Here is a 24,346-nt window from a genome sequence, read left to right on the forward strand (position 1 = left end):
TCCGGAGATCTTGCACTGCAGACTCCACCACGTCCAAAAAACAAAAACCCGAGAGGTAAGAATTAACGACATGGAGAGCCCAAACCCGATAGAAGAAAGTTATCACATCATCAACAAGAAAAATGGGCCAGAAAGAAATCACAGGCGTCCTCACCACCTCCACAACGGCAATCTCTAAACCCGTTCTTAGACTCTCCATCGGGTTGGTTACCCAGAAACGAAAGAGCTAGCTTGGGCCAAAAAGAGACACCAACAAAAAAATCGGACCTGACAACCATTATGTCCACCATTACCATCGCCCTTGCTCCATTCTGCAAATTGTACGAAGCTCCAAACGACTCGATGAAAGACCAAACAGCAGTCTCTGCAATGACACTGACAAAACTGACTTACTTGGAAGGCTACGTGAAGGCATCGGAAAAATGCTTCGAGGACCTTAATGCCGCGATGAACAAGGAGAATCAGAACAACCGTACGTCAGAAGAAAAGGAACATGCAGGAAAGAAAAGTCAGGGTAAAAAACCCTGATCAGAAAATGTGTCAACACAGACTCCGGCCTTAACAAGTGCTATCGATTTGACCAAACAAACGACTAATGCTGAATCTCAAACACAAGGGGTCTTCAGCATCTTTAACATCAATCCGGGAAATGTTCACACCTTCCCTTTGCCACAGAACAAGGTTTTCAACTTCAATACAAATATGATAGAAGAGAACAGACCATCATCATCAGGCCTGCAAAAAAAGAAAGAAGAAACACCAGTAAAAAAGAACAACAGTAAAGAGGAAATCTTGACCACAAAGACAAACAGTCAAAAAACAAATCAAATACCCTTTAAAACAATGCAGGAAATGACAAGTAAAAGATCATCGCCACAAAAAATAAAAGAGGAAGATAAAAACCAACCTCAGAACAGAAGCCCAATCCGAATAACAGGGAAAGAATCGGGGCCGACTAAAAAGAAAAACAAAACACACACGGGCTCCACCAACCAATCACCGAAGCAACTGAACAAGTCCCCAACTACGGCTGAAGATTTTTTGGGGGACAGAGCAATGATGGATAGCTCTGTCTATGAAGAGCCTGATGAGGAGGTTGAATTAAAAACTAAGGAAATGAACCAACAGACACCTAGGGAGGCAGACCCCCAGAAATGTACCCAATATCACGGGACGACACGCAAAGGCTCTAAAAATAACTACCAAGATAAAAGCGTAAGACGGAAGAGGAAAGAAAAGACACGTGAAGTATATGTCAGAACCTCCCCGGAACAAAGAGCGGAAAGGCTTTCTGACAGGCGAACCCAGCAACTGCCAGCGCAACCCAAGAAAAGTTATCAGCAAGATCATTTTGCAGGGCGAGAAAAAAACGCCATTTCCACAAAACCCCAGACGAGATAAGGGACCCAAGACACCACGCCGACCACGCTCATCCAAGAAAGACCCAGTCAGAATCTGGACTCTCGACCATAATTCTGAAACTGGAACAAACAAGAGAGAATAAAGAGGACATAATCCTGAACAGAAGTACAGTCTTGAAAATCTTCAGACAACTTCGGTCAGTCCATCCCCTGTCAACTGAGGACCTAACTTTAGTGGAACCAAACGGCTCGGGGAGTAAAGCAAAATGCTACTTACACATAAGAGCAAAGAAATACAGATTCCAACTTAAAATGGCTCAAGACTTATTAGCAGAGAAAGGTCTCTGGCTTACAGGGATTACACCCAAGAGAGCCCCGAACACACCTAAAACAATGCAAACATGCAAGGAAAAGAAAATGCATTTTGTGTCTAGAAAAGAATCACTCTATAGAGACAACAGGTTGCAGTAGGACAAAGAAGTCCCAGAGACATCAAAAGACAAGCGGACACAAATGACAGCGGCGCTAAAAGCAGCGGAAAAAAGCAAAATCGAGGAAAAGATAAAAGAAGGCAACACACTATCTAAAAAAATAAGCTCAAAAAGTAACAACTCGGTGGACGACATGACTTCAGAACAAGCAGTCCACCTTAACAGCCCCTTCATGGGGGCGGAAAACCAGATTATGCCTTCGGTCACCTCGAAACCACTCTGGGCGTGGTTACCAAAATCGCTCATTGCCACCTTGAACAAATAGCAACTAACAGCTTTGGGAGAAGGGGCAACAAAATCAACATCTCCAACGACTCGACCAGTGAATGAAAAATTGATTCAGATCGCCTCATGGAATATGTGTGGGTACAAGCACCTCATGATACACGGGGGCCCGGATTTGGGTCAGTTTGATATAATCGCACTACAGGAACATTGATTAATTGAGAAACCAGTGCTTGAGGGCTACAAGATCGCTTTTGCTCCGGCAACTAAGAACAGACTGGGGCACCCGTCATCAGGACTCCTGGTGACAATAAGAGTGGATAGTGGACTAAGCATCATAGAAACCATCACGTCCTCAAGCCACCACCAAGCGATCAGAATATCTTGGACAACACACGAGAAACACTCGGGGAAAAAAAACAGCAAAAGAAATTGGTATCATCAACATTTACTGGAATCCACAAGCAATCTCTGACAAGAAATTCCTAAGAATGCTGGAAACAGAAATTGATAGGATATATGCGGAAAAAAACATCTCTTATGTCATCATCTGCGGTGATCTAAACTTGAAACAGAAAAATGTAAGCCAACCTAATATACACAGGAAAAAAACGGCATTAGAATCGAGAGGAGAACAGTGGAATAACCTGATGTCTTCAAGAGGCTTCTACAACTTAGACCAGACTTTCCCCCTCCCCAGTAGACCACCAACTTGGGAGAGAGGTGACCTAAAAGGCACACTAGATTACATCTATGCCTCAGAGGCGATGTTGGCGGTGATAACTGAATTCGAAGTCATCTGAACTGCACCAAGTGATCACAACCTCCTAAGAGCCGCCTGGAGCTCGACAGTGGTCTGTTACCCAAAAAGGAACTCAGGGATAGAGTCCAATGCCCAGGGCAACCACCTAAAACTGACCGCAGCAAGAGTTGCAGATCTGCTGAGAAATTACAAATCGAAATCAAAAGTAACTGAACACGACCAAGCAGTTATTGATTATCGACCACTGCTGATCCCCTATAAAGTAACCCTCCAGACAAGGTCTGGAAAGGCAGCATTAGGGCTCCACCAATACGATAAACAAATTGTGGCAAAACGGGCAAACCTGAGACAACTAAAACGCAAAGTAAAAAAGCATTTCTCACCTGAACTAGCAGCCCAAGTAACATTAGAGGAAAGAAGAAACAAGGCTTGGATCAAAACTCACCGAATAAATCTCTATCAGAAAGACTCGGAAGAGATATTAACAAATGGAGCAGGGAAAAACACCAGAGAATTCTGGTCACTCCTAAAAACAAAAACGGAACACAAAATCAATGAACCATCAAACTGTGTGAGTGAAGAAAAATGGTCAAAGCACTTCGAAGCTCTATTCAGTAAACCAAAGGCTCCTGACGGTCCAGAATGTAGCCAGCAAGACAGCCCATGGGAGGATGTTTCCGATCAAGAAGACATCAGAGAGATAATCAGTAAACTGAAAGACTCAAGAGCATCAGGCCCGGACGGCGTCACTAACATGGACCTAAAAACATTTCAGAAACAATGGACTCCTTTCATCAGTCTGGTATTCAAGCAATGTGAAAAATCAAGAGCCATACTAAGATCCTGGACATCTGCAAACGTGGTACCCATATGCAAAAAAGGAGATAAGTCCGATCCTTGTAATTACCGGCCCATAGCTCTGCTCGATACAATTGGCAAGGTTTTCGGTATGCTTCTCTTAAAGAAATTCCAGTTATGGGCGACGGAGGCACCATGCAACGACCCATTCCAAGCAGGCTTAAAAAAAAATCCTCTACAACAATAAACATCATGCTCCTCAGTATAGTCAAAAGCAAAGCCTTAGAGGAATCGATCACAGTCTTTGTAGCCTTCATCGACCTGACCCAGGCCTTCGATCGTGTGGATAGAGAGCTCCTATGGAAGAAACTGAACACCTGGAACTGTCCGCAAACTATCCTGGCTCCGATCAAAGCGCTACATACAAGCACTTCCATGAGAGTGAAGTTAAACACAAAAGGCTTACTGTCCAGCGAAATTCCAACACGGAGGGGAGTTAAACAGGGCTGCCACTTGGCGCCAGCCCTGTTTGTTACATTCACGGGAGATTTTAAAGACACATGTGCCACGGTGAGAGCCTTCCCTCCAAAAATAGGGAGCACACCAATGCCACGTCTGACATATGCGGACGAAATCGTCCTAATGGACTTGAGGCAGATAGGACTGCAGAGACAATTAGACAATCTGTCAGCCTACATGAAGCACTCAAACTTGGAGGTAAACAAGGAAAAAACAAAAATCCTAATCTTAGGAAAAACAACAAAGAAACAAAGCACCTTCAAATGGACGATGGAAAAAGTCCCGATCGAGAAAATAGCAAAATTAAAATTTTTGGGAGTCGTCACAGACAATTCACCCCAAGAAGCGAGCATGCAAGTCCATCTGTGGGTGAAAGTGAGATCATTATTGATGCAAGCCAACATTTTAGAGAAAAAATACGGAAGATTCTCTCTAATTCCAACCATCAAGTTTAACAAGGCGAAAGTGGTTCCGGCACTTACATACGGTACCGAGGCAATGCCTGAAATGCCTGATGCCTTTTGGCTAAGGCTAGAGGGCTACTTTTGGAAGACAGTTCTGAACCTACCCAAATCAACGGCAATGTCATGATGCCTACCCCCGGGGAACCAGAACAGGTCCAGCAACCCCGGAAGCAGGCATCAAGTTATTTTGAGCAAGCCCAAAAACCCCTGCTGTTTGGGTGCGGTCCTGGTGCCTATGGCGCTAGGCTTATATGGAGAGTCAGTCCTGGCGCCATAGGCGCCAGGCTCATAGAGTAGAACTTACCTGATGCAGACCATGCTGCAAGCTCCAAGCCAAATGAGGCTTGGAAGGGACTATTTTACCGAGGGACTATTTTTTACTCGGGTGGGGCTGGGGAGGAATACTTACCTGGGACTACTGTGGAGGCTATTTAAACCATGCCCGAAGAGCAGCACACACTTCACGTTATTCTGCATCCAGCAGCGTAACGCTCACCGTGTCTGCAAGCCTGCATCCAGTCTTCTGCCACGCCTGCCTCGAGTCTGCAGCTCCTAGAAAAAGGGAGGAACAGAAGCAGAATAGGTTAGAATAAGAGCAAAACCTTCGATCCTTACCTGAATTCCGGATCCACCGCACCTTCGAGCTGGAAGAAAGAAGCATTTTACGCACGCCGCCTCGCCTGCTGCAGTGCCGCGCTGAACTCACCGGCCTTCGCAGCATCCTCACGATCCACCGCATCCTTCTGCACGTTCCCGCCACACTCTGGCACCTAAGGGGAACACAAGAACAGCAAAGGTGAGCCAAAGGAATAAACAGAGGCAATAGTGACTACCCCCTAGACTTACCTGATTACCGCCGGGGGTACTATTCTTCTTCACGGGTGGACGCAGTCTCCATTGCATCCTCGCCGTACCCCGGCCCCTAAGGGGAACAAAAGGACAACAAGGTGAGATGAAGGGACAAACAAGGGGAACTCTTCTCACCACAATAGACTTACCTAATTTTACCGCCGGAAGCATTATTCCCCGAACTTCATATTTTCTCTACACACCTGAATTAGGGAGCAAGCCACAGGTTACATTCTGGCCTTATTTTATTGAACTGTGTAGGATAAGCCAAATCCTTACCTGAACTTCGTCAGCTACCACGAGGAACTCTTCGCTGGGGTCAAGCTGCAAACTGCAAGGAATCGGAAAAGAGTGAAAGTCAGACATGTGAACTCTTATGAACTACATACTTTTCGGAGTCAATATTGTTCTGGAACTCACCAATTCCTTTGAGCCAGTGAAGCAACTGGTTTTCAACGCGCCCCTGCGCTCTATGCAGGATGGAGAGCTCATCTTTTCAAACCATCAGGTGAGACTATAAGAGGGGACATCAAAGGTGATCTGTGGGGAGAACAGCGGCGGTGGGGGGATTTACGCTCAACCCCACGGGTGGTTAATTCCCTTTCTCCATTTACAGAAGAATATTCCTATGGGCCAAGCAAACGAAGATAGGTGGGCCAGTCCAGTCCGTCATCTCGGCCCTACGCGTCACATTGGTGGAGACCGCAGCTGTCCAGTTCAGATCGACGCCTCTGTGGGAGCCAGGTGAGCGTAACAGGCAATGGCCGGAATAAGGAGGGAACTAGGTCTTACTTCGCTCAAAGCAACGGTGGAAGCTAACAGCATTGCGCTTTACCGGAAAACCATCATCCCGCAACGCCTTCCGCTATACCAACTAATCAAAGAAGAAAGCAACACAGGAAAGTGCAAAATGCTTAAGAAATGGACAGCAAAGATAAAGACCAAATTAGATCAAGTAGCCTGCACGGAAATGGACCTAATTGAAAATCCAATGAGAATCAAAAAGAAACTGGCTGATTTAGCTTGGATAGCAACTCTCGAAAAGGCTTCGGAAAACAAACTCTTAAAACAGCTCCCACCGTACACATTAAAAAGGAACGAAACAGCTCAGTTCCTGAGAAGATTCCTGAGCAGACCCCTTTGCCAACTCTTCCTAAGAGCACGGTTGAATCTACTAGCCACAAACAAGATTCTCCACATCAGAGGCCAGTCGGAAAACAACTTCTGTAGACTTGGCAAAAGATCAGACCAAATTGAAAACGTGAGACACCTGCTCACAAGCTGTCAGGCTATGTCCAAAACACTCCTAGCATATCTACGAGAAGTGCTAAGCTCGTTTACAGAGCCGGAAGATGAGCAGTGGTGGCCGCGTCTAATTGGTGGAGGCAGGACATCTTGGACAATAGCAACAGCCAAGATACTGCAAGCTGCGTTGTCAGAATGCAACCAGTTGACCAACGAACAAAGATTGGCCTCCGAAGTCTCACTAATGTAATTGTAAGAAGCTCCACAACCAAAGCAAGAGCCTTGTAATATCTTAAATTAGATATAAACAAGTAAAAAAATAATAATAATAAAAAAATAAATATGGTGTGTGAGAAATCCCTCTTCACCAGGCTCCTACTGGGCTTTAGTGCAATAGGGAAATGCCCGAAGGCCAGCCCATGATTCTAGGATGGGTCAGTTCTTTTTTCTTTTTTTTCTTCTTTTTTTACAGAATAGACCCCCTTCTTTGGCCATACTGGGGTAGTTTCATAAGTTACAACACTCGTTTTTACCAAAATTACAAGCAAATGTTTCCAAATGCATTATTTGCAATATATTTGACCAAAAACACCCTCTTGGGTAGTACCCAAACTGTTTGTTCTGGATGGTAAAGAATTGTAAAGTGTGATTGTGGGCCACCTTTTCATTGGTGCCTGGATGGATTAGATGCTCCAGTTCAGCCCCGCTCCTCACTACAGCTTATCATGAGGCACTAAGAGCACTGAGGTGTAACATGAATAATCGAATTAACGTGCTGTGCTTTCATCCCCGGGGTTCAGGTTCTCAGTTCCCCGAGGTTCACTGGTGCCTGATACAGATGTTTATTCTTGCAGAGCACGTGCAGTTGAAAGTATGGGACTGAAGTCTTGTGAAGCAATGTCTTTTCATACCGGGGGCATAACACCATGCGCGATAGACTGATTTACAGACAGCCTCCCTGTGACTTGTAACATGATGACGGAAGAAGTCCAAGAGGCCCAGAGGGAGCAGATTTAAGAAAACATTCTTGCGTTTGGCTATCATGCTCTTTCTCACAGTGAGAGCTGTGATGAAGTCCCATGTCTCTGGCTAGAAGATGGAGCTGGGGTAATCATGGGGGCTGGGATCCCTAGCTTCTCTGTGAAGAAGGCCGCAGAGGAGGTACATGGTGGAACCCCAAGGGGCCCAGCCCATCCCTAGCCAACCCGGCTTGTGCATCTCCAAATCCACAGGGTGTTGCTGCGCAGTTAATACGCATACCTCCCACCTTGTGCCATGGAAGAATCACTGGGAAAATGGAGGGGCAAGGTCAGGATAAGCAGAAAGATCTTGGTATTCTTTATAAACAGAATCTACAAATTATCATATCACATAAGAGAGGGGATAGACTTATGTGAAAAGAAATTCCAACTCTGTCTTGCCCAACTGCAGACCGCTATTGCAATTTCCCATGAACCTAATATGCCAAGCTTAGCAGAGTGGTTTAATCAGAAGAAGTGTTAGAAGAAGTGTTTGGCGGCTCATGCAGACATCCACAAACCAGGACCGCCGGAGTCCACGTGAACCGAAGCAGCAAGAGAGAATGTTACCTCACTCTAAGCATTTCGTGAAGGACATGGAACACTGCAGAGTAATTACAACTCTGCCAACCAGATATGTGCATTCAAGATGGAGGTTTTCCTAGATGAAGGCTTCGGCTGTAGAGGAGAACAAAGACACGCATGAGTAACCAAATCAGTTTGGGCTTTTGTAGGTCTCCAAAGGTGCACCAACCACAGTGCTCATTTATTGAGTACAACCAGCTGATATCAATGATGCAGTACTGTTCATCATTCCCACGGGTGATCCCGCTAGCATGTAAAAGGGGGAGCATGCCAAAAGTGGGAGGCTTGATGATCAGGATAGTGTGCCGCTGTGCAAACAGGTGGATAGATGCGGCAGATGGAGACAGAGAGGAGTAGTGTAGAGGTGGTGGAGACTGAGAGGAGTAATGAGGAGGAGGGGGAGAGGAGCAATAAGGAAGAGATCTAGCAAAGCAGGTGGAGTGCAGGTAACAGAGGCTGAGAGGTGTACAGAAGAGGTGGAGAGAACAGCAGAGGATGGATGAGCAGAAGTGAAGAGGTGCAATGAGGAGGAGAAGGCGAGGACTCTGAAGTGGGGGAGAGTGGTAGGAAAGGTGGTGATACAGAGTGATAAAGAAGACCGAGGAAATCACGAGAGAGGACTCTTCAGCACAGGAGGAACAGATAAGCAGAAAGACTGGATTGGGGATGAAATGAGCAGAGTGGGGTGCATTGACGTGGAGGAGAGAGAATCATGAGGGAGGAGTTGGGGCAAAGACCAGGAAGGATGCAGGGTCCAGAGATAAGGAGAAGGGGGCCCAAGATAAGGGGCAATAAGATAGAAGGGAGGATAAGACACATGTGCCAGGAGAAAATGTGGGATTATTTCAAATCACCATAATGTGGGTTGATATTGACAACTCCAGGACCTACCACAACCTTTGGTGAGATCCTAAAGAGTCGAACAACTGGCCCACACTTAGAGGAACCAATGCACCAGTGGTGCTGGTGCCGTATTTGCTACAAGAGAGGAGTGATATCATGACAACTTCTATGAGATCTAAACATCCAACTTCAAGAGCCAAGAAAGAGGCGACGAGGCTCTTAAACCCTCACAGACTGAGTGATCATTTACTAACCAGGTGGGTGGAGTCTATGAGAGACCAGGAAGACAGCAAACCATGTCCTTTAGATAAACGTGATTTGCTTGTGTCCTGGAATTCCCACCATGTGACCTCAGCTAAACCCAACCCTTTACCTTTTTGTTTGTTCAATAACGACCTGTGAACCTCATACCTTGCCTTCTGGTTGTCTGTTCATTCCCCTGCCATGTCAGAGTGGAGTGGAGAAGGCTGGAGACCTCCTCTCTGTTTGCTACGCTGTAGAAAGCGCTCCACCTCAGGATTCAGCCAGTTCACTTGTTTGTTCCATGTATCTTTAACTACGGCACAATAGGCAGGCCCGGCTCCAGCAGAGGGGTCAGGGGGGCCAGGCCCCCCCAAGGCCACTCCCCAGCCCCCCTAGAAAGGAGGCCTTGAATGTGGGACTCAAGGGAGGATGTGGGACCCAAGGGTGGGGGCGGGGAGTTGGATGTGGGGGACATTTCGCTCTCAAATGTGCAGCAGGAACCTCTGAGAGATTGGCATTCTGAGAGGCTGCACGGCAGGAGGCCCGGCCAGGATTTGTTTGCTTGCCCAGGACAATGATCTATGCCTCACAGCTATGAAAGCACAGACGACAAGGGAGATAAAGGGCCATTGACACCTTTAAGTGAGGGAGCACACTTACTCAAACACACTTACTCAAGCAGGCTGCCTAAAACTATTTTCTCAAACCAAAAATAACAAAGTTGGTTTCTGTAATCTAAAGTATGTTTATTTTTATGCGGGAATATAGCGTTTTTTCACTTCATGCTTAAGAAAATGCTTATCTATATCAAATAATAAATGACACATGATGGTGTTTGCATACAGATTTTTGAAGAAGGTGTGTCAATCGACTGGGGGCCCTTACAAATTGCATTGAAAATATATGTTCTGCTGCATTAACAACTTATAAAAGTGAAAAAATAAGGTTGGTTGTAACAAAAATGTAATTCTGGAGGGAAGAGGAGTAAATTCAAACCGTGATAGATAGAAGGTTTTCAATTAAACATTACCGCTATCATTGCTCTGCACATCACTCCATGCCATCATTCTTTAGTATGTCTGTGCCATTACAGAAGGGGATAAGCCATTAGCAAATGACTCTTTTTTCTGCCACCAAAAGCTGCACTTTAGTCTTAATTGCTTGGCCATGTACCCTCTTGCACTGGAACACAAGCAACCACAGACATTTTAGGCAGTGTGTTCTCGCAGTCTAACAATTTGGGGAGGGCTGCTCCCATTAGTGGCAGGGCAAAGGGCAAATCAGACCATTGTCTGATTTGCAGACAATGGTATGGAAGGCTGACCAGAGCAAAGCTGGTGGTTATGATTGATTCAGAGACTTACATCCATCCTTTTTTAGTTTTGCCTACTAAGTGTAAGCCAGAACTCTTGCAGTGGAACACAGACGGATGGAGACAGGATGTGAGGAGAAACACACATCCTATGGGCACGTTTGGTCATTTACACACCCAATGACTATGCATGGCTATGTGAATGCCTATTGCATTACTACCAACTACGTGCCCCTCGCCGCCAGAACTTACCCTTTGGGAACTCTTTGAGCAAGCTCTATCACAAAGTAACACCAATGTTTGTGTTATGTTATGTTATTTGGCATTTATATAGCACCTTATGTATCATTGGTATGATATCAAAGCGCTGGTAAGTTGAACGCCCTCGGGAACCGCAGGTCAGTCAGTAGAGAGAGAGAGAGAGTGTGGTATGGTGCGTGGGTGCTCCGGATATGTGTGCAGCTGGTGTGGTTGTTGCATGATAGCTGCTTCTTAGCGGTAGGTGTGGTGCTGAGGAAATCAGTTGGATGTGTTCAGTCTGGAGGGTGGACACCCAGATTGAGTTCTGGCTGCGTTAGGTCTGAGGAGACGCTTAAGCTAGCCGTAAAGTGCTCAGCTAGCTGTGTTTTATTAGGATGATGTGGTGTTCGTGGGGTTATGTCATTATGAGAACAGCTAGACCGAATGTGTCATAGAACAGCTGTGTTCTAGTTGAATGATGGTGTATAAGGGAGAGTAAGCATAGTAGTGTGATATGGTGGTTATCAGTAAAGCGCCTGCGATCAAGCACAAGAGCAGGACAGGGGGCGTACATTAGGCACAACTTCTAAGTTCAACAATAAGTGCGGGATATGCTATAATTCACAATTACAAATAAGTGAGGGATATTCTACAATCATACTTCTATCTAGATGAGGCACATGCTATCATTCACAATTCCTTTCAGGTGTGGCACATGGTTTCATTCACAATTCCATCTAAGTGAGGGATATGCTATCATTTACAATTCCAACTAAGTGAGCTATATGCTACCAGTCATAATTCTGTCTAGATGAGGTACATGCTATCATTCACAATTCCATCTAAGTGTGGCACATGCTACCAATCGCAATTCCATCTAAATGTGGCACATGATATCATTCACAAGTCTATCTAAGTGTGGCATATGCTATTTTCACAATTACATCTAAGTGTGGCACATGCTATCATTTACAATTCCAACTAAGTGAGCTATATGCTACCAGTCATAATTCTGTCTAGATGAGGTACATGCTATCATTTACAATTCAGTCTAAGTGTGGGACATGCTATCATTCATGATTCCATCTAAGTGTGGCTCTTGGTAACATTGTTGCACCTAGTGTGAGGCTGGCTAATGTTCATCAATGTCTCTGGGAGTGGCACAAGTTAACATTGGTAAGTATGTTAGTATGTTATGCAGGACAACATTCACAGTCCACCCTTGAATGGATTTAGCTTGGTGGTCAAATCTCCCTACGTGTGCATGGTGTGAGTATATGGCCGTTTACGTTTAGGAAAGGTATGGTAGAGTGGCGGGGGGCTTTCTGGAGTAGAGTAATTGCTCTACACCCCACCCATGCCACACTTACAGTTTTGTTGGTGTTTGTTCACTGCTGGCTTCACTGGCTTCCCCTGCGGACACCTGCAGACACTTTCTGGAGCCACCATTGCAGGAGCCGCCCTTTGCCTTGGGGTCCTTAGCCGCAGGGGCTGCCGGGCAGAGGGCTGCCCTGGGAAGGTCAGTTATGATGAGGTGAATGTACCAATCAGGGCGGGTTGGAAGGGGGAGGGTAGGACTGGGAAAAGGCCAGACACAAACAAAGGACTACACCCCACACCCCACCCTTTGGATGCATCCCAGCACAGAAAAACTGGCTCAGAAGCCAAAACAAACACTAGACAGACACCAGATTAGCACACAGTGCTCACCAAAAAATATAAATACATAAATGGTTAAGTAAATAAATAAATAATACAAATAAAAAATAGATATTATAATTTTAAAAAAAACCTCACACCACTCCAAAAGAGTTCATAAAGCAGGCCAAAAAAGGATTACAATCATTGTGAAACTACTCACTCACAATCAACCAGCCCCTAAGGTTTATTCCAGACTGGTGTCCCTGCCACATCCTTCCACATGGCTGTCCACAAACCTGTATACAACCTGTGTTGTATAGGATCTGCCAGTTTTATATCTAAGCATTCTTTTGAGTGTTTAATTACTTAATTGCGTCTGTTAATGAGCTCCTGGTGTGATAGAAAAAAGATGATTTTATTAGCAATATCTGTGTCAACGCCACTGTACCTTGGAGTGGAGTCCTGTCTAAAACAAGCAATCGCAAAGCCAGCAGTGTTGGCTTGTGTGTAGTTATTAGGCAGACGTTTGCCAGGCAATGACATCATATTCCCAGGTACTCGGACAGTTTCCCAGTTGTTCCCATCTAATGGCCAGGTGGTACCTTGATGGCAGTGAATGGCAAATGCATATCAATGCCTAATCAAAAGCCGAAACTGTTGGCTTGGCCAATGCGTGTTCATTTCTGTTTGTCTCCCTAAGTGAAAGTGTATATGCCCAGATGTGGCTGCCTTGTTTGCTATGCCTAGGGAATACAGCTGCACCTCACCGGTTTGCTCCAACAATGCCCTGAATACATTAACAGAGTTTGCATGCAAACAGAATACATCATGTGTTTTGTGGGACTTGTATGGAAAGTATGATGTAAATCCTGGGTTCTGGGTGTTTAGGCAGTGCTGGAAATGGAAATGTTTTGCTGTGGACCTCACCAGTGATGGGGAGGGCTGTGGGTTGGGTGGATTGTTACCACCCCCCAGTAAACCTTTGCCTCTCAGACGATTACTCACGAACACCTGGAAAATAACACAAGAGAAGAGCATTTTCTTTAATGTTGTGGGCATAGTATGAAAGGTGTACATCTTTTAAAACTAAAAAGCAGTATTTAAATATGTCTTAAAGAGTGCAATCAGAGGTGGATTTAACATTTAGACAAGGGACAAAAGCCCTTGCCCCGTCCCCCTGCTCTGTCTCTCTTCCCTCAAGCGCAAACAGCCAGGGATAGACAGGCGCTCCCAGTGAGGTCTTATCTTTTCAATGTGTCTCAGTGGCAGATTATTTACAACAGGAAGTGATCAGAGATGGGAAATGGTAACTGGCAGTGACCATTGCTGTGGCACTTTTTTCTTAGAATTCTATAATGTGTGACTTTTGGGTGATTAGAAATTAAGGGGATGCAGAACAAGTTGTGTGAAACAATGACCTTGTCTTGCATTTCATTTGTGTTTTATGAGATTTCTTTTAAATTATCATGAATTTCTATGCTGGAGCTTGTAGGCTTCCATTCAGGATGGGGAAAATAAAGTTACAATCATAGGGGTTCATATTCCAAATCAAGCAGAGTGGAAAAAGTGCTGCTAAAAGCACTTATCACCACATTTATGCACTGCAGGATTTTGTCTGATGTGGCCGGCGAAGTTGCAGAGCAGATCGGACTTAACAAGTGTGCCTGCTCTTACAGGATCCCCGCCGAATCCGATTGGTTTTCCACCAGCATGTATTTTTATGTTAGTGCAAAGCCAATGGATTCCTATGGAATCCGCCTGACTTTTACATACTGGTAAAAGCAGGCAGATTCTAAAAAGAAACCATTGTGGATGGCTCCCATAATTGTTTCCACAGTGATGACATTGCCAGATTGGTTTATCATTGGACTTTGCAAAGTACCTGTATAAAATGTAATATTATTTTAGGTGTTCAAAACTAAACTTCAACACATATTTGTACCAATTTCAGCTTGGAGGATTTGTGGTCAAGTATATACATTTCAAGGCGTCTCAAATTCTGGCTTTATGACTTAACTAAAGTGTGTGATCCTGGGCAAATAATTCAATCTCACTGTCCCTTAGCTGCCAATATTAGGTAACTCTAGAAGTGATTCAGTTCACAGTATAAGCTGTTTTTAAAAAGCCTCATTCTTGGTTTAATAGATGGGCAGTGCGTGTGTCAGGACCTGCCAAGAACACCCACACCTTTCTTTGAAAATATCAAGCCGCATGTATTGGACAAAATTGTGAAATTCAATAGCAAATCAAGTAAACACATCACACAAAAAGCCATCATGAACAATTATATATTTTATAACCAGTATGTAAACTGTATGTACCAGACACTGAGGTACAGGGGCATGGCAGGGGAGCAAAGGCCTCTCCTCCCTGCCAAGCCCCACCAGGATCTATACCAGGAAGCTGGAAACCCCTCAACCTGAACTGTCTGCCTCCAGATCCCAATCCCCCTCAAACCTGGCTCTCTCTCCTGCATAATAGCACTCCCTCGTGCACTCAACTCAATTAAGCTTTTCTTCAAAAATGGAACAAAATAATAAAATGTGCTTCGAAATGTAAATTTGTAAGAAACAAGATGCCCTATTCCTTGCTTCAGTATTCTGGAGGGGAGGATTTGTTTTTTACAAGAAGATGGCGGGACGACAAGCACCTCCTTCGGGGCCTACTGGGAGTAGCCACAGTGTTCAGGGTGGCGTTGTTGAGTGCCCACCATCTGAGATGGACCAAAAACTGGGGCCCTCGCTGCTCAGTCCTCACAGAGGTGGAGGAAGCATCACCCTTTATTCTCCTCAGCCAGGCCAAGAAACACATGGTGGGTGTTTTTGGGATAGGTGGCAGTGGAGGTAAATGGGAATGGTGGTCGGAGGGAGCTGATGGAAGGTAACTGGGGGGTGAAAGAGGAAGTGGATATAATAGAAAGGGGAGAGCAGATGGCAGTGGAAGATGGGTACATTGATGTTGCAACACTATTTTCCTTGTTTCTCTTTTGCTATGTACTGTTTTTATATAGCGGTGCAAATGTATTTTTGTCCGGATCTGGTAAGAAACTTTTTCAGGATCACAGATCTGGGAGATCTGGATAAATGCCAGCACTTAGTTTGGGGTACTCATACACTCACACACAATGGAAATTGGCCCCCCCTGATCACAAACCTGGCCCACCCAGATGAAAATTCCTGGAGCCGGGCCTGACAATAGGAGTGCAATGGGAGCTGGAAACTGCCCACCAGCAATCCAGCCCTGCAGAGCTATGGCGAGACCAAGCCAAGAAAGACATAAACCTGTAGTGGGCATGTTGGGGTCTGCGTGCAAGCCATTTCCATATGTACGCAGGTGCATAAGAGGACAGAAAGAAAAGGAGTCATTGGATGGTCGCTCTCCTGAGTGCTGAACTCTTCCAGTTGCTGAGTGGAGTGCCTTGTTGAAACGGCAACAAGATTATGTCTAGAAAGCCCTCTAACAAATGATATGATATGATACAATATGATATGGCATTTATAACACGCCTATTCACAAGTGTTTCAAGGCGCTATGAGGCAAGGGAGGGGAAACAGAGGGAGGACAAAGGACAGCGATCTTACTAGGCCTAGTGACATTGAGATCGCGCAAGTGCAGGGGAGAGGGGAGGGGAAAAGTGCCTGGAGAAGGGGAGGATGGGCGAGTGCCATACAAGGGATCAAAAACAAGTAGTACAGCCAACAGGTGGTTGCGAGGGTTAAAGTGCAGACAGCAAGTGGTAAACAAGTGCAGGTAAGGGGACTGTAGGGTTACAGATACAGACCAAAGTGCATGGGTTGCCAGGAGGCAGTGCGGATGAGAAACTGGGCAGGCAGGGACCTGGGCCCGAATTCAGACGGTAGCCAGGTGACCAGTGCAGTATCAGACAGGAGATCAGCAGAGGAGAGGAAGAGAGAAGGCAGAAGCAAAGAGGAAGGTATTGAGGTGCTTCCATGACCCAGAAATGGCTATGCTCAAGTTTCAGAGAGGCAGGGAATCTGTTCCAGAGGGAGGCACCAGCCGAAGAAAGAGATCTACCCTCAACTTGTTGCTTGGAGAAGCAACTGACCCTCAAGGAGTTGGAGGTGGATGAGCGAAGAGCTCGAGTAGGAAGATATTTCAGAAGAGATAGTTGGAGGTATTTCAGTCCCTGGCCCCATAAGGCCTTGTGGTCAATGCAGAGGGTCTTGAACTTGATCTTTGCAGCCACTGGGAGCCAGTGGAGAGATTTCAGGGCTGGAGAGATATGATCCCTGTGCTCGAGGCCAAGGACAAGTCTTGCATTCCTGTTCTGGATGAGTTGTAGAGAGAGGAGAGTAAAGGCAGGCAGATTTAAAAAGGGACTGTTGAAGTAGTCCAGCCTAGAGAGAACCAGAGCTCTGGTGGCAGTGGGCTTCTGGGGGAAGGTGTGAAAAGAAAGAATACCTCTGAGGAGGTGCAGTTGGTAGTTGGACTTTTTAGAGACGTCAGAGATATGAGGAGAGAAGTAGAGTGTGGAGTCGAAGATGACCCAGAGGTTCTTAGCCTCACAGGTGGAAGCAGTAAGAGGGTCAAGGGAGGCCGGCCAGAGAGTGACAGGAAAGGAAGGTGTAGGTGTGCTGATGAGGATGATCACTGTCTTACTGGCATTAAGGCAGAGATCATTGGCGGAACACCACTCCTGGATTTCAGACAGACAATCACAGATGAGAGAGGGAGAAGAGATGGCAGAGGGGAGCCTGAAAATGAGCCAAGTGTCATCCGCATAGCACTGAAATTGGAGCAGAGAGCAGAAATGCGGTGGGTGAGAGGTGCTAGGTATTGGTTGAACAGCAAGGGAGAAAGGTTAGACCCCTGGGGAACTCCACAGGTAGAGAGTGAGACAGAGGAGAGGAAGGACCCAAGTTGGACCTGGGAGGGTCAGCCCGAGTGGAAAGAGGTCAGCCTGGCCAGGCCCTGATCAGCGATACCCAGATTATCATGGAGCTGGTTGAGCAGGATGGCATGGTTCATTGTGTCAAAAGCAGAAGAGAGATTGAGTAAGATGAGGCAAGAGGGGTGGTTAGCTTCAAGGTTAGAGAGCAGGTCTTCACTGATGTTCAGGGGAGCAGTTTCCGTGCTTCTGGCTGCTCTGAAGCCAGACTGATGGTCATGCAGACAACCAACAGATTCAGTGTGGAGAGTAAGCTTGGAGATGGCCAGCTTTTCCAAAAGTTTGCCAGGAAAGGAGTGAAGGAGATCGGGTGATAGCTAGCTGAACAGGAGGGGTCAGCTGAGTGTTTCTTGAGTAGAGGGTGCACAAGAGAGTGCTTACGGATACTTGTGCTTTTGTGGGTATATTCATTGTGTCCATGGCTAATCTTGCAACTGGATGTATTTGTATTTGTGTTTTCAATATTGCCACTTGGTCAGTTGACCATTTTCCTTCTTCGTTCCAATCATGGGACGTCGTGCACTGTATTGTGGGACCTGTAGTCCGTAGCCTAGGCCAGAGACAGAGTTATTCTGGGGGAGGTGATAGGATAGGAGCCACTGGACGGTGTATCATCCAGAGGTGGAGAGAACTGGAGGTATCCTGTATACATCTGTGTGTTTGCTGTGCCATACCCTAACCAGTTACATAAAAGAAAAGGGTACACACCAAGTCCTAGTTTGATGATTGGGTTGTCTTAGGTTATTGCATTTCAGCTGGATTCAGGATTTCCTGTAGTTGTCCCTTAACAAAACAGGTGGAGGCGTGTTATTTTTAGCAGCTCCATACTTAGAGTCTCAGGTGGTGTAGCCTTATGGATACAGTGCCCTGTTCCTCTCCTTTCCAGCGGCAGTGCCACAGTCACCCCCTGGCTACTATAGGGAAAGAAAGGTCTTACACAAGCAATACCAATGCAGGCAGACAGGCGAAGAGTTCTGCAACAAAGATAATTTCCATTTCTTCTCGATGTGGAAGCTGACAAAAGTTGTTTGAGTAAAAAATTGAACAAAATGTTTAACAGTGCAAGAAAACATAATAGAAAATAAATCCTATGGGATGTAAATTACTAAAATGATGAATTATCATTTAATAAATATTTCCTGCAAAGCTCGCCTCTAGAGCCTGGACCATTCTTTGCCAGGTGAACACCAGAGCACCAGCGTGTAGGCGTTTTTGGCAATCACACACTTGAGTTTGCAATCAAGGAGTTTGGACATGGGAGGGAGATGGAATTGGGAGAAAAGCGCTGGAGTAAAACATAAAAAGAGGAAACTGTTGAGAAAGCAACCAGATAAATGGTGTTATTGTAAGAGCCTGCGTGCTACATGAGTGATCATGTATTGAAACCTGCTTAGCTTAATATGTAAGGTCCTGCTTTGAGTAAACAAAGGAATTCTATCATGAGTTAGTTACAGGGGGCAGAACATTTAATATTTTTTCTACAGGATACTATTTACAAGCAAAACAGGAAAATGGTCCAAGTAATTACAACTGGTTTCAAGAGGTCGTTTTTTCTCCTCTGCAGAAGCTTCTCTTTGGGTGTCACGAGAGCAATATGAAATAATCCGGGGGTTCAGCAGGTTAGGTATAAGAAGGCTAAGCAGGAGTGGTGGGTAACAGTAGGGTTAGACATGGGAGGTTTACCTTTGGCTTGCATTGATGTTTATGCTCCAAAAATAGGCAACCCTTCCTTGTTACAGTAAAAGATCTTCCAGTTGGACGCCTTTTCTCCTCACCCGGTTACAGGGCGAGATCTTAACATGGCCCCTGATCTCACTCTTGATCGTACCATGAAAGGTGTAACTCATAACCCTGAGACTCATCATTCTATGCAAATCTTAATGTGCCATTTCGGATTGATTGATGTATAGAGAGCTACACATATTCATGCTCGGGCATTAAAACTTCTCAAATTGTTAAAATTGAGGACACAGATAGATTTCTTTATTGGCCTTAATCTGTCACCCATCATGCACTCAAAATTGCAGAGGTTAAATTAAGATCTCATCTAGTTCAAAAAAATAACTTATGGAGAAGGTACAACTCTCATTTCAGTGATAATGATTTTGCAGTTGTTGGAAGAGAATAAATGCAAGTATTTTGAACAAAATGAGATTTCAGCTAGCGAGGATGTGATGGAGGAGGTCTTAAAGGATGTCATTCGATGCCTTAGTATTTTTAGAGCTGCCAGCATTTGAAAGGTTCAAATGATGCAGTTAAATTAATGGGAATAAACAATTAGAGCAGAAATGTTATTTGATTGTATGAGGGAGAAAGGGGTGTTCATTTTGAGATTATCTGAGAAAATAAAGGGCCTCATAAAAAGTACGGTGGTGTTGGAAAAAATGGCGGTAATGCAGAGGTAATTCCATCAGCACCTGTGGTAATTCCACTGAAATCCCCATGGAGTCCTATGGACTCTGAAAATGGCTATTCACACAACCTTACCAGCATTTGAAATCCCTCAGTAAATGTACGGGACCAAGTGGCGGTAACAGTAATCACATTTGGTGGTAATTTGACAGATTTACTACCGAATTACCACCAAACTCATAATGAGACCCTTAGTATTTTTGTGAGCCTAATTCAAATTGTTTTTATTTATCTACAGAAGGGGCATGAGGCGTTGGGGGGGTGGGTGTCTGTTGGCTTGGCAAGACATACACCGCAAACTGAGAGATTAGTAATACAACGAGAAAAAAAGTAGGCAGTACATCTGAGGCAATTTACTCATTTATTGTATTCTAATGCTACGTTATTTGGAAGATCTTAGATGACTGATGTTAAAAGTAAAACTAACGGAGAGTGAGAAGACCTCTTTGGAAAAAGACATACAGCTCTTGGACATGCACGCCTCAATGGCCATGGAGAATGGATTGAATGATGAATTTTACAAGAAATTTGCAAGTTTATTGACATGTACGAGACAAAATTAGCGACTTGTTTGCAACGTCCAGGAATGGTTCCTACCCCAGTCCTTAGAAGATTTATCGCTATATTTTGAAAGCCACGATTGCAATGAATGTGCTCTCATTTTTAGGTAGCACAGTGTATGTATGCATCATTTGGTCGGATCGGACTAAAACAGGTTTACTCAGGACCATAATTTAACATTTCAAACTAATTTTCATTTTGAGGCTATTGCATGCTACAGCAATTGTGCTAGTCACCAGTTTGCACAATGCTGAAAAGAGTGTGGATGAGGTAAATTGGGGAGTCCTTGGGAAAGTTATGCAAGATTAAAATGCTTGCCACTTAGAGAGAAATGACCAGGCCCCTGTCTGCTTCCCGACCCAATGTAATTAATGTAATTAAGGAGAATTGAAAAGTCTTTGCAAGTCTCGGGTTATAAAATTAATCAATCTAGGGCAGTGGCATTTTGGCAATTATTATTACTACTACTTATAGGGTGTGCCCGAAATTCATGAGGATTCAAGATGGCTCCACATCTCAGAGCTATCTTGGGATTAGAGATACAACTGATAATGCTGCATTCAAAGATTGTATGTATGCACTTCTATCAGTCAATATTAGAAACTGATGGACTAATGTACCACTGTCCTGTATAGGATGAGTTAATCTTGCGAACAATATGGATCTTTCTGAGTTACTATTTTTATTATTGCTAGCATTGGCAATTGTGCTCCAACATATTTAAAAAAAAAAAAATGCAATGATAATTGTAGGGTGGGGGCTTGTACAACCCTCTGAGGACTGTGCAACATCTCTTAAGGTAACTAGTAAGGCAGAACAGTGAGGCTTAACCCAAGGGAGGGGCAGAAGGCTGACACAAAGGTACAATTAGTCATCACACTTGGCCAGCCGGCCACACAGAATAAACTGCATGGGTATAATGAAACTTATGAACCTTTATAAAGGTACATATATGTATAAATGATAGGCACATTACACATAGAGGTTAGGGGTGGGAAGAGAAGGGAACCAGACATTAAAGCGCACAGTTATTAAATGTCACTACATGATCCCAGATGCCAAACATAATAGTCATTGTCAGCGTTCTGCCCTACTTGTGTAGTGATACCCCTATCTTGGGTATATGCCTTCCGGTCACCTAATTTATTCGATTTTAAAACACACTAAATGTGCAAGCTACTGCCTTATCTATCCCCTACTTGTGTAGCAAAACTAACTATTCTTTGTGCCAGCTGCATTTCCTGGAGAATTTAAAGTGTAGTTTCAAATGTGTCCTTTCTTATCTTACAATTTCATTTCTTCTTAGGGAGGCAGGGGGGCAGAGCCTGATCATGCTGTTTAGTCAATAATTGCCGCACTACATTCCCCACTCTGGTTGAGTCATCGACCACACTTTCATTTTGTCTCATTATATTATAGCCATCCTTCGGCAGCCAAACTCTGGTGAACCCCCCCAACTTACCCCTTGTGCTACGTATTCTGCTGAACTGCATGTCATAAGCCAAAACTCGCCATTGTCATCACATTTCATCCAGTGCTCATTGTAGTTATGGCTATATTTTGGGCATGTAAACAATGCTTCAGGTTGTCTAGCTGGCTGACCCAATGGGTACATGGGACAGTAAACCTTAACATCAGTTTGAGCGCACTGATGTACTGTGTCAGCCACATTAACCATTACTGTCATTTGGAGTTCCTTCTTGCCAGTCTTTTTACATTGGCTTATTGCTCTTCTGAAGTTGCAAAAAGCCATTAGGACCAGTACCAAAATTGGCAACAGAATTCTGAATGCCTCTTTCAGCTAGGTAGGCATTCAGGAGAATAGATAACTGAACCAGCTATCATCTTCAATGTCATCCACTTCCTCCTCCACTTTATCGTGCAGCTCTTTCAGGGAGTATATGGCCTCTGTCAAGGTCCTATTCTCATTATGTGCATGGACATATGTACAGCAACTTGGCCCTATCTTTGCACACACTCCTCCCTGCATGGCTGTTAGGAGGTCTAGAACATACCTGCAGGGTCTTGAATCTGACCGCGCTTAACTCCTCCTTGATGGCATTGAAGCCTTTTATTGTGGCATTAATAGTTTGTAACTTGCCCCCAATGTTATCTGGATCCAGTGTGCATTTCTGTGAGGGGGAGAGTTTTCCTGTGTCCGCTGAAGCTGCTGAACCCCCGACAGTCCCCCTGAAGTGTAATTGTTGTGCTGCTGGAAATGCATTGGAGAGACAGGGCCTCCCTGTCCTTGTCCTATAGTCCTTTTTCATTTGTGTTCTGTATTGTTTTCTGCCCAGGAGTCCATGTGGGACTCCTGGCAGTGCAGCTCTTCCTGTTTTTGGTTTGGTGTACAGACCCATGGGATACCCTTCTGGCACCCATGGGTGGTGGTACAACCCTGTGCCCCTAGTGTATGTTTTTGGGCACCTGTGGGTGGGCCACAAAGCAGGGTATGGGCTGGTGGCAGCTCCATGCTGAATTTGACAGGTGTTCTGAGTATCCTCCATTTTGGGAACCCAGGCCCTGCCATTGGAATCACTTGATTCCTGATAGAAAACAAGATGGCCCCTGTGGCCTCTTGCTTTCTATTGCCTGTTACCTTGTTTTCCCAAAGTCCTGGGAAGCTCTGACGCTGTACCTTCCCCCTGCCTGATGTTGGGTGGAAGTTCGATATATATTGTTGTTGTGAAGTCCAGTCCAGACTGGCTGGAGCCTTCCCAGTGACTGTATGTTGTGGGTACAACCTGTGGGTGGGACCTGGGTGAATGGAGTGTGTGATCAATATGCACTTCTTGTTGTGGCTGTCTGGTTTCTGATATGAAAGACAAAGACTGAGACAGCCCTGCCCGAAACTGGCCTGAATGCAGTGTGTAGTGTTGAATGGCTGGGTAATTGTCCCAATCCACATTCCTTGTTGTGAGTGTCTGAGAGGGAGGAGCATGGCCTGAATGCACTGTGTGCCTGATTGGCTGACTGACTGGATGAATGCCCTTCTGTATGACTGGCTGCTGAGTGTGACCCAGCAGTGGGGATGAGAGACAGGATAGTATATCTGGGGACCTCTCACCACTGGAAATTGTTCAGAAGCTGTGTCTACACTTGAAGAGTAACTGGAACTACTGATCCTCGACGCCCAGCTGGAAGAAGAAGACTTGCAGTTGCATTTGCTTCGACCTGATCTGAAAGCTGCCAAATTCGTCGAAGACTGATCCGAGAGAGGACCTGGTAAGGCGCCCTCTTCCTGTGCTCTGAGGGACCATCGAGCACCGCTGACCTTCGCCGAAGCTCCCTGGGAATCAGACCCTCGAAAGACTGCCGACCGGAGACGGGACCCCCGAGGAGATCGAAGTGAAGCACCCGGACTTCGCCGCCGTCGAAGTCCATTGCCGTCGACCAGGGTTCCCAGGTTTGTGTAACCGCTGGAGGCACGTCAAAGTTGTGTTCCCCGAGAAGAGGGGACTGCTTCACGCCGTGCCGCCGACGACCGGAGCCGCGCGCTCCTTTGCCCAAGAACATTTGAAACAAAGGACTCCCTTGTCCGCACCAATGACCGCTTTATCCTGCTGGAGAGAGTCAAGGCCGCCGACGCGCTGAGGAGAATCCGCCGGTGGGTTTCCACCACCTGAAGGCCACAAAGACTTCGACAACTCGACGCCCTCGCTGGGCCACAGTTCTTCTGAAACTCTTTGCGGTCCAGAACTATCAAACGCTGAGGTGTCCCGCACACCTCATCCTCGCAGGACGTCGCCGAAGAGCACCGCCTGGATCAACGCCTTGGTCTCAGCACCCTCGAACCTCTCATCGACGCCGTCACCGCCAAGTTCACCTTCTTCGACGCCTCTCGACGATCCGTGGCTCCTGCTTTA

At 45.4% G+C, this 24,346-nt stretch overlaps 1 protein-coding gene across 1 annotated transcript; it reads left to right on the forward strand.

The window, feature by feature from the left end:
• Window positions 1–702: 702 nt before the first annotated feature.
• Window positions 703–1,401, forward strand: LOC138579920 (submandibular gland secretory Glx-rich protein CB-like). The gene has a single exon (XM_069650143.1). It carries the CDS (start codon window positions 703–705, stop codon window positions 1,399–1,401), a length of 699 nt encoding a protein of 232 aa, XP_069506244.1.
• Window positions 1,402–24,346: the final 22,945 nt, after the last annotated feature.

Source organism: Ambystoma mexicanum, chromosome 3p (genome assembly GCF_040938575.1).
Source record: "Ambystoma mexicanum isolate Mex_15411 chromosome 3p, UKY_AmexF1_1, whole genome shotgun sequence".
NCBI lineage: Eukaryota > Metazoa > Chordata > Amphibia > Caudata > Ambystomatidae > Ambystoma > Ambystoma mexicanum.

What these genes read in the sequence shown, in the direction of transcription:
- LOC138579920 (XM_069650143.1), top strand. Translation starts at nt 703, where the DNA reads ATGATAGAAGAGAACAGACCATCATCATCAGGCCTGCAAAAAAAGAAA.